Source organism: Lynx canadensis, chromosome E2 (genome assembly GCF_007474595.2).
Source record: "Lynx canadensis isolate LIC74 chromosome E2, mLynCan4.pri.v2, whole genome shotgun sequence".
NCBI lineage: Eukaryota > Metazoa > Chordata > Mammalia > Carnivora > Felidae > Lynx > Lynx canadensis.
This window is the reverse complement of record NC_044317.1, coordinates 49,893,804-49,905,249: the sequence shown is the minus strand read 5'-3', so window position 1 is coordinate 49,905,249 and position 11,446 is coordinate 49,893,804. Positions and strand designations below refer to the sequence as shown.

Here is an 11,446-nt window from a genome sequence, read left to right as displayed (position 1 = left end):
CCATCAAATATAATGTTAGCTGTAGTGTGTGTGTGTGTGTGTATTGTTTTTCAAGTTGAGGAAATTCCCCTCCATTCCTAGTTTTCGGAGGGTTTTAATCATGAACAAATATTGAATTTTCTCAAATGCTCTTTTCTTTTTCTTTTCTTTATTTTTGAGAGGGACGGAGGGAGAGAGAGAGAGAGAGCACGAGCAGGGGAGGGGCAGAGAGAGAGGGAGTCACAGAATCTGTGAGCTGTCAGCACAGAGCCCAACGTGGGGCTTGAACTCACGAACCATGAGATCGTGACTTGAGCTGAAGTCGGACACTTAACCCACTGAGCCACCCGGGCGCCCCTCTCAAATGCTTTTGGCATCAATTTATATGACCATGTGATTTTTTTTTCTTTATTAGCCTGTTAATATGGTGGATGACATCAGTTGGTTTTCAAATATGAAACCCTTCTCGGATCCCTGGAATAAACCCCACTTCGTGCTGGGGTACAATTCTTTCTACGTATTTCTAAAGTCTGTTTGTGACTATTTTGTTAAGAATTCTTGTGACTGTATTCCTGTGGAGATATGGTCTGTAACTTCCTTTCTTTGTACTGTCTTTGTTTGGTTTTGGTATCAGGGTAATATTGGCCTCATACAATGGATACAGAAGTATTTCTCCTTTTTCTATATTCTGGAAGAGATTGCATAAAATTGGTGCTGATTCTTTAAAGAGTTGGTAGAACCCTCAGGCAAAACCCTCTGGGCCTGGAGATTTCTTTTTTCCTGGATTTTAAATTACAAAATCAGGGACGCCTGGGTGGCTCAGTCGGTTAAGTGTCCGACTTTGGCTCAGGTCATGATCTCCCGGTCTGTGAGTTCGAGCCCCGCATTGGGCTCCGTGTTGACAGCTCAGAGCCTGGAGCCTGCTTCGGATTCTGTGTCTCCCTCTCTCTCGGCCCCTCCCCCACTTGCATGCACACTGTCTCTCTCAAAAACAAATAAATAAACATTAAAAAAAATACAGTCTTCATTGTAAATCAAGACCCTTTCCAGTTTACCCTTTTATAAACTGTGTGGCACCAGATATCTTTATAGCTAATTTCTTTGCACATGGTTATGATAATTTCATTAGGAATAATTATAAAAAGTGGAACCACTAGGGCAAAAGGTATACCTGCTTCACAGCTTTTGATCTGTATTGCCAAACTCTCTTCAAAGAAGATCTTTACTAATTTATAATCTAGTCTTCACCCGGCCTCTGCAGTCGGTCCTTAGAGTAGCCCATGATTACCTGAAATTAGAGGCAAATGTGTGCATGGGTGTGTTTTTCTGGGGAGAGGACCTGGGATCCACTCTTCAGGGCAGTGGGTGAGGGCTTGTGGGGTATGTGTGTGAGTGTGTGTGTGTGTGTGTGTGTGTTCCCATTAGAGTTGAGGCTGGTGCCAGATGTGCTCACTTTGGAACCAGCAAAGCCAGCGGTGGGTGTTTCCAAGGCCCCAGGGAGGCATTTCCTGGCACTGATAATTCCCGGGGCTTCAGATCCCTTTCAGCCCTATCACCCTCAGTTTCTCTTTTCTCCTCCCCAGAAAAGGCCGCCAACCCCGGTGGCAGCCCTGTCTCCCGTGGAGCACGTGGCCTCCTTGAATTTGACATGTGTCTCCCCAAAACAAGGAGGTGATGATCTGGTGGTTTCTGAATGTCGAGGTGATTCGGGGAGGGGAGGGGCCGGTGATGTCAGCGGATGGCGGGGCCTCGCATTCCCACAGTCACGCGCCATGACTCTGGCACCCACCACTGGGAGACCAGGAGGCACCTGGGAGCCAGACCCCACGAGGGCCTTGTGCTGATGTGGCCTGCGAGTATGGGTTTCCCCGCCCCATAACAGACCCACCTCTGCAACACAGGGTACCCCCCTCCCTACCGCCCACTGGCCCATCCACCATTTATAGCCAAGAACAGGGGCCGTGTAGATGGAGCAAGGGCTCTACAGACTGGCTGGATTCAAATCCACGCTCTGCTCTTTCTGAGCTGGTGACCTTGGGCAAGCTACGTCACCTTTCCGTGCCTCAGTGTCCTCATCAGAAAGGTGGAAGTCACAGTAGTGTCTACCTCCATGGGTCCTTGTGAGGAGCACAGTCGGTTCACGTAAGAACAAAGCCTGGCACGTAAGTACTCCTTCTCTCACAAGTTCGTTCACCATGTATTTATTTAAGAGGCACTTACGGAGCCTTTATTATGTAACAAATTAGGGACTTTCAGACTCGTCCTACCTAAAGTTCGAGGTCAGATGTAGACCACAGGATTCCAGTCTCCCAGAAATTCCAGTCCTTAGAACACAAATATTTGCAGAACTGAAAGGACTCGAAGATACCCTTCCTTCTACAAACAACAAAACCGAGGTCAAGAACGGGGAGGGGCTCAGCGGAGATCTCACAGCGTTAGGAGTAAAGGCAGGATCTTGAACCCAGGTTTCTCCCCCTCCTTCTCTCTTGAACGATATGAGCTCCCGCTCTATGCTGAACGTTAGCCCAGGCAATGCAGCGGACATAACAGACAAGCATCTGTTCTCACGGAGCTGAAGTCTCGCTAGGGGCAGTGAGGGACCCAGACACCACAGTGAAGGGGTGGCTGCAATAGTTCGTTCGTTCATTCATTCATTCATTCATTCGTTCATTCATGGGGCAAACTCCCAGGTTATGTGACTGCACGCCGCCCTCAATGTGTGGAACTTTCAGCCCTGAACTAAATGCCCAGTCTGGTGGGAATCGTGGTCCTTGTTTTCCATACTTTCCCAACTAGGATGTTTTTCTCTCGGTCCAGGTGGCCCTGACACTCCACCATGACCTCACCAGACCCAACTTCACCCTAGTGATTGGTTCCAACTTCCCCCTACTCTGCTTGGCTGACTCCCAGCCCCCTGCCCGGTACATACGGAGCATCAGTGGGATCCCCGGGCCTGATGGCCAGACTCTCTTCATTTCCAGTCTCTCCAGGGCACGCTCGGAGGTCTATACCTGCAGGGCCTCAAACTCCATTTCCTGCTCGCACAGCAGCGTGGACGCCGACATCACTGTCTCAGGTATTGCTCTGTGGGCTGAATGTTTGTGTCCCCCGCAAATTCATAGGTTGAAATCCTAACTCCCAGATTGATGGTGTTGGGAGGTGGGGCCTTTCGGAAAGTGATGAGGTCACGAGGACAGAGCCTCCTGAATGGGATCAGAGGCTCCAGAGGGATCCCGAGCTCCTTCCACCGTGTGAGGACACGGTGAGAACCAGGAAGAGGGCCCTCACTAGAACCTGACCATGCTGCACCCGCCAGAACCATGAGATATAAATTTCTGGTGTTTATAATCTTCCCAGTATGTGTTTTGCTATAGCAGCTGAAACAGACCAAGACGGATGTACAGCTAGTGTTGAGGCTTATTGGTTGGAGGTGAAATGCCCAAAATTTAAGAAAGAAAAAGAGATCAAGAGAAAAAGATCGTTCCAATAAATAAAGTCCCTGGGACTTTATTGTTGGAGTTTGGTTCTATTTTCTTCTTGGGATTCTTTTCTTGGCTCTTCCACGCCTCTATATACTCAGCAAGATTTTTCTAACCCGTGTTATGCAAAATAAGTTTTTGTTCTTAAACTAGCAAACTGACTCTGACCTGTAGGGGTTGCTTTTTTTTTTTTTAAGTATTTAAATTTTTTTTTTTTTTAATGTTTATTCTTGAGGGGGAGACAGTGTGAGCGGGGAGGGGCAGAGAGGGAGGGAGACACAGAATCCGAGGGAGGCTCCAGGCTCTGAGGTGTCAGCACAGAGCCCGACGCGGGGCTGGAACTCCTGAACCATGAGCTAGATTATGACTGAGCCACTCAGCCGCCCTCTAACTAAATTTATGTATTTTTTATACATTTTTATTTTAGAGAGTGCAAGCAGGGGAGAGGGGCAGAGGGAGACAGAGAGAGAGAGAGAGAGAGAGAGAGAGAGAGAGAGAGAGAGAGAATCCTAAGCAGGTTCCATGCTCAGTATGGAGACTGATGCAGGGCTCGGTTCCACGACCCTGGGATCATGACCTGAGCTGGAATCAAAGTCGGATGCTCAACCGACTGAGCCACCCAGACGCCCCCCGTTGGTGTCCTGCTCGTTGCCTGCCTTCCTCTGCCCCTCCCCATCCTTGCATAAAAGTGATTTCTTTAAGGGCAGAGATCTGTATTTGTTTCATTTGCTGGTGTGTGCTCCAAGCACCTAAAAAAAAGTGCCTGGCACATAGTAGGCCCATATAAATGTTTGCCCAGGGAAGGTGGGCGCGAGCCATAGAGAGGCAGTACGGGCTGGGAGGTCAGTCGAGGTCGTGCTTGGGAAGACACAGCCTGGGGCCAGCCTGCGTGAGTCTGGCAAGTGAGGGTGTGGGGGCAGCGGGGCCCTGGGTTTATTTGCACCTGTCAGAGACCAAGTAGAAGTTGTCTTCCAGGGAGGGGCCCAGGAAGTTCCTCTCTCTTGTTGGAGCAGGAAAACACAGAACCTGCCGTGGGGAAGGGGGGTGGGGGACTTTGGGAGAGAAAACCCCAGCCCTGTGTGAAGGGGCAGATTCGGGAAAGTCCACTCCCGTGGTGGCTCTGTCCTCTAGGGTGGGGCGGAGGGGAGGGAGAGGCGAGGGTCTCCGGCCCGGGGCCGCGGGGGGCACTGGGCAGCGGAATCCGGAGGGAAGCCTGGCTGAGGAGCGCACTGCAGGTCAGAACAGGATGGGCAGGCGGAGGCCTTGAATGCCGACTCAGGTGCCCCAGGTACCGGGGGTGCGGTAGGGTGATGCGGCCACCGGCGTCCATCTGCGTGTACAGGGGAGACGGGGCTGGAGGTGGCCAGGAGCCACTTTCGGACCTTGGAAGGCAGGACACGTGGAGGTGAAGTAGGCCCTGTGACTTTAGGCGAGCGCTAAGTCACCTCCCCCCCGTGAGCGTCGGTGTGGTGGGCGACGAGATGGGATAATAATATCCCCTAACCTGCTTGACTCTTCCTGTCTCCGTCGCCGAATCACTTCCTGACGTGCCGCGTGACGTACCTGTTTCGTGTGCTTGTCGCGTATGGTCACTGTCTGCGCTGTGCATTTTGTCCCGAGCACCCAGAGCAAGCCCAGGAGGTGCTCAGGGTGCGGGCGTCGAGTGACGGAGTGGGTGCGCACTTCCACAGAGGGGCTGCTGTCCCGATGCCTAGTGGAGACCCACGCCCACCGAGGGCTTGCTCTGTGCCGGGCTCTGCTCCAAGCCCTTGCGCGGCCTTAAGTCATTGTCTCCGTCTGCAGCTGGGATACGGAGGCTCACAGAGGTGACATCTCCTTCCCGGCAAGGCGCAGCTGCGGCGTGGAGGGCGGAGAGGCTGAACCCTCCCCGCCCTGTCTTACGGTGGAGGACAGGGGTCACGAGGGCCGGGAATCGACGCGCTCAGGGCTGAACACGTGGCCGGTGGAGGGGCCAGGTTTCGAACCTCCAGAGCCAGTTTGCTAAGCCTCGTGCCTCCCTGAAGCAGATGCGTGGTGACTGCCTGTGGCATGAATGAGACCCAGGCGGGCAGCAAGCGGAGGTAGCCGGGTGACTGAGATCTTCCGTGATGCCAAGGTGCCTGCCTCTCGTGCCCTAAGTCGTGGCTTTAGAGTTTTCCTAACCACCACCTACACCGCCCGCCCTCTCACGTCCTCTTTTCTGGAGCCGCCTGAACTTCCTTCCTTGCCGCCAACTCAGCAACCTCCCACATGCCGCCCCTCCGCCCGCCAGACTCTCCCCTGACCCACCCCTGCATCTTCCAGGTCTCAGCTTTGATGGCCTCTCTTCCAGGAAGCCCTCCCTGACCTCCAGACCGGGTCACGTGCCTCCTCCGGGCTCCCCCAACCCAGCCCCGCCCGTGCTGGGTTGGCACAGATGGGGAACAAGTTCATCTATTCTGCCGGACTGTGAGCCCATGTGGGCAGGGCTGGGGATGCCTTGGCCACTACTGTGTCCCCAACACTACTAAGCATAGGGATCATCACAGAAGAGTTCAAGGCATGTTTGTTGATGAATAAGGAAGTGAATGAATGGATACATGAGTTGATGCTCGTTAATGGTTATTCCCTAACCCAGTCGATGACACTAAATCTTGGTCTACGTGCTCTCAAAGACCAACAGCTTGTCTTGCCCGCAGGGAAGTAAAAAAAAAAATGTAACTCCCCTACGTTGAAACTTGACTGTGTCCCCAGTTCTCAGCTCAGATGTCTCCTCTTCAAGGAAGCCCTCCTTGCCTCCTCCCCCCCACCAGGCTGGGTCAGACACCCCCTGGGGCCCTCCCAACCCAGTTCACTCTGTGCTCCCAGCTTTTTATTTATGACCAGTATCATTTCAGCTCATTGAATATTTCCAGGCTGCTCGTGGCGAGCTTGGCACTGAGCCTGATTGTCCTAAGGTCTTCACAAACAGAAGCCACCGTGATTGTTTTTGTTATCATTACGATTGACTATCATTATCTTGGCTCCTGTTTCCCTTAACTCTTAACATTCTCTTATTGTCGCTCTCTGGTACCCCTTCTCCCTGGATTGCTTCCCCGTCCTGGCAAAGAGGCGGGGGGGGGGGGGGTCTCAGGAGGAGGGAGACATGATTCTCAAAGGACTCAGGGCCAAAGGGTAGGGATTTCTTTCCCCTCTTCCACCTTGGGAGAAACCCCAGGATTTCTGGGGCTCTTGCTGTCTGTGCTGTGCAGAGGAAGGAAAGAGAGCCCTGGGGCGGAGGGTGGAGGTGGGTCCAAAGTTCCTTCTTGCCACCACCCCTGTCTGTCCTGGGAGCTGCTGTCACCATCATAGTGCCTGTGAGTTTGCAGCAGGGCAGAGGGGGAGGAAGAGGGAGCTGGAGGGGGGAGCTGGAGTGAAGACGGTGTCTGTGTGTGCAAGTTGGGGCACGTCGATCAGGTGCCAGAACCCATGGGACTCGCTGACTTATGGGGCCACCACTGGGCAGAAATCCTGCTTATAGGTGAGTGTACTGTTCCATTCAGATGTGGATGGGGCTGGTGCGTGCGTGTGTGTGTGTGTGTGTGTGTGTGTGTACAAAAAAGATACAAAGAGAAATAGGCACACAGAAATAAATACAAAAGAGATTGACAAATGTAGAGAGACACCAGAGATAATGACATACATACAGAAAGGAATGGAGTTGGGACCACAGGACCAGAGACCCAGAGAGAAATAGAAGGACAGAGAGGCAAAGAGTGAAAATAACAGTAGAAACTGTAGCAGAGGGGAAAACAGGGAGGGACAGATAGGAGAGAGGGAGACAGAGGACAAAGAGACAGGAAGGAAAGTGTACAAACACACAGAGAAATAGACTTGGGGAGTCGTGGAGAGAGAGACCCAGCAAAAGAGAGGTAGGAACACAGCGGACAGACAGGTCACACCAGGGGACGGATATGAAATTTATGCTTAAAGGGTCTCTGAGCTAGAATGTTTTGATAAGCATTTTGGAGGCAAAGAAATGACTTTTCAACGGGTGGTGTGCAAAACTCAGCCCGGCTTTGCCCTGTGGCCCTGAGGCCGGCTCTTCCCTCTGGCTGACGCTGGCAGGCTGCAAGGGGCTCCGGGGTCCCATGAGGGGCTGAAAGTCACCAGCTTCTCTGCAAAGTTTGCTTCCCCCCTGTGCGCAGAAGGCAAGACCCTGTAGGGAGGAGGCAGGAGGGAAGGGGCCAGGTAAAGGCTGTCTACAGAGGGAGGTTGATCTCAAATGGGTATGATGAGGCCCACCGTCGATGACTGCACTCTCAGGATTTCTTTTATGACAGTTCTATGAAGTGGGAACTATTATTACTCCATTTTACAGATGGGGAAACTGAGACTCGGAGGACATCACTCGCCAAACAAAGCAATGGCAAAGCTGGGATTCAAGGGAAGGCAGTCAGGCTCTGGGTCCACAGGCAGAAAATGCAAACTTAGGAAATAATAATAATAGTGACTGAACACTTCCTATGAACCGTTTTAGGCACGTGACATCTGATATCGAACCCCACAACAACCCGACGGACTAGGTTCTATCCTCCCCATTTTGCTGTTGGAGAAACTGGGGCTCGCAAAGTGAGCCCCATGCCCGTGATCGTGGAGCCAGGACGCATCAGAATCAGTATTTGCTTCCAGATATCCTAAGAGCTCATGCCCTTCACCGCTGACTCAGCAGGGAATGGGGCCGTGCCCGAGCCAGACTGGGGTCCATTGAGGGCTGGAGAGAAAGATGGCTGCCACCCTCTGTTGATTGGGCAGATGAGAGGGGTCGGGCGTGGGACGTCAAGGTCAGCTGTACCTAAGCGTGGCTGCTGGGGTGGGGGAGGGGGTCCCCACTCATCCCCACAGTCTCTTCCAGTCTTGAAACTGTGTCGAATGGCCAAATGGAAATCTGACAACTCCTGGTTCCCCTTGCCTCCCCTTGCTAGGGAAATCTCTCCCTGAGGGCAAGAGTACCAGAGGTTAGTTTCCCCCATCAGAGGTAATAGAGGTTCCGGTTTGTGAGGGGATAGGCTCTGTGCCCATCCCTGGGCTGACAGGAGTCATGCGGTGTTGAGAACACAGTTTAGGGCCTGGCAGGCCACGTTCAGTCTTGTCTTCTGCCGCTCACTATAACGGTCTTGGAAAGTGACTCCACCTCCCCGAGCATCTCTTTCCTTCTGGAGTGTGGAATGAGGAGACTGGTCATGTCCCTCCGTCAGGATGAGCATCGTCGGAAAGAGCACAGTGACCCTCAGGGGGCCGAATTAAAGGTTACCAGTGTTCATTACCACTTCACGACAACCTTAGGATGCAGGTGATAGGATGCCCATTGTGCAGCTGGACAAATTGAGTCTCGAGAAGATTAAACTCATGCCACAAGTCACATGGTCAATAAGTACTGGAGAGGAGTCAAGCCTCTAGGGATGAAGTGTCATGTCCATGACCCTGACCTCCCTCCATTTATGACGACCATAACTGGATACTGCCAACCCACCTCTCCCTCCCTGAATGCTTCTTCTTTCTTTCCCACCAGCCTCACTTTTGACCATGTGGAGTTTGCCAGCTGCCGTCCAGCTCACCTTTGATGCCAACCCACTTACCACCATCCAAAGTGAGAAGGATGTCGTTCTGTCTATGTTAGGGACCCCCCCCCCCGGGGACCCCAGACTCATCGTAGATTCAGAGATGCGAGCACAGAAAACAAGGCTCTCATTCTGATCCCTGCCTTCATACCTAAAACACCCATCGAGATTCCACGCCCAAAGTCCTAATAGAACAAATCTGATTGGCCAGCCAGGTTCTGGCAACAACCTGTCAGATCAGCTGATTTGGGGGATGGGGTAAAGGGGTGGATTGTAGCTGTCGTGGCTGGGGGTGGGAAAGGTTGGCTAAGACGTGGGTAGTGGGATCTGGCTGGCATCCGTTTCCAGCCTGATTCTCCTTACAGCTGATGTTAATTGACCCATTGTCAAACCCCAGATCCTTCTGCTTTATCTGTACGATCCCATTTAATGAGGCTTAGATTGGAAGTAGGTTGTCCACAATCACACTCCAAATGAGCAGTGGATCTAGCATTTGAGCCCAGGCATTGAGCTCATGTGTCTTGAGGCAATTCCGAACCACCCTTGTCTCTCTGGGTCCCTCTGTGGCTACATTTTGCTCGGCCCTCCTCTGTGTCTCTGCTCCTGCCTCCCTCTTTCTCTTCCTGCGCAGAACTGCTGGCCAGACCCACCATTGCAATCAGCCAGGACACTGCCACGGAACAGAGGGAAAACCTGACCTTCTGCTGTAGCACCCAGGATGCTGACGTTACCATCCACTGGGTCTTCAACGATCTCCCCCTGGTGTTCCATGAGCGCATGCAGCTGTCCACAGATGGCAAGACCCTCACCATCCTCACTGTACAGCGGGAAGACTCTGGGACTTACAAATGTGAAGCCCAGGCTTTCCACCAGGTCCGGAGCAGTGCTCCCACCTTCCTGACTGTGAACTGTAAGTCCCTTTCCATTCTCCCCAGCCCCTCATCGACACCCCCTTCCTTGGTGATCTCATTCAGTCTCACTGCTTCAGATACCATCCAAATGTGGACTCGTCTACCCTTGGACTCCAGACGTATAACCATTTGATGTCTCTACTTGGTTCTACTGGAAACTTCCAAGTTAACATATCTAAAACTAAGTTCTTTAACCTTCAGATGTGTGCTACAAAAGCTTGTCTGGGTAGTGGCAAGGAAAGAGCATTTAGACACGTCTTACAATCCTGCTTTACCCAGGGATAAGGCTGACATTTAATTTCCACTGGGTTCCTGTATCTCCTTTGTAATTGATCCAGAGCTTGGGTGGGGGAGAAGAGAAATATTAATATTTATTGACCCCTGAGCTCTGTCTCTCTCAGAAAGCCATTGCTGAGCTGTTGTTGCTGCTATGATTGTTCTTGTGCTTCCAGATGGTCCTGACCCCTTTGAAATCAAGTTGGAGTCTGGTGTATCCAGAGGGGAGGTGGTTGAAGTGATAGAGGGCTCCACTGTGACCTTCTCTGTGGAAACACAGTCCCATCCTCCCCCTGCCTATACCTGGTTTCTCCCCTATGACTCCATCCCACCTCCCACCATGAGTTCGTTCACCATCCAAGCTGTGTCCCGGGAACATGAAGGCACGTACAGGTGCTTGGTATCCAACGGTGCTACCCACCTGCTTCGCCTGGGCGCTCTTACAGTTCGAGTCCTTGGTGAGCTTCTTCTTCCTGTTCCTCTCCTTTGTTCCTCTGAGAATCAGGGCTATACCAGTATCCCGGAGGCTGAGAAGGACCCAGAGGAGTGGGGATTTCTCGTGTGGCTGGTGGCAGCATAGGGCTCTGGCCACAGGGAAGGTCCTGGCTCCTGGCTTGACGTGTCCTCCCCAAGACCTCGTTGGCTGTCTATCGGTTGTCCATTATTTGATTCTCTCTGAAAGTTGGCGGGGAGGGGCGGGCGTTGATTCTCTGTCCATACAAACACACAATATTCACACATCTCACACACACAGAGTCTCACATGCGTAAATAACAACCACATATGCACAGCTGTGCACGATACACACAATTTACATACGATACCCATAACACAGTGCAACCAACGTATAACCTACACACGAAACATACGACGTGCACACAGCTGACACACGATATACATACTCCGTAGCTACAGGCACACACGACAGCCATACACAAAGCGTGTCCACACCACACGATGACACACGCCACGTACATTCACATGCAGAAGGCCCACGTACACGATACAAACTCACAATGCCTCACAGTCACACAACAAATACGACACACGCATACAGCAGACACAGACATATGCACGAGACGCGTCCATAGACCACACCCTCACCAAACATACAAAACCCGTCACGTCCTCGCGATTGTTACACGACACCCGCAGCACCCATATCACGCAGTCACACACACACACACACACACACACACACACAAGACGTACACATGTATCC

The 11,446-nt window shown here is 52.1% G+C and overlaps 1 protein-coding gene across 1 annotated transcript in view; it reads left to right on the top strand.

Moving 5' to 3' along the window:
- Positions 1–11,446, top strand: part of CEACAM20 (CEA cell adhesion molecule 20) — a 52,289-nt gene that overhangs the window by 26,827 nt on the left and 14,016 nt on the right. The window contains 3 exon segments of the mRNA XM_032591410.1: positions 8,989–9,066; positions 9,669–9,947; positions 10,401–10,682. Coding sequence (XP_032447301.1) covers positions 9,003–9,066; positions 9,669–9,947; positions 10,401–10,682 — 625 coding nt within the window. The 5' untranslated portion in view covers positions 8,989–9,002.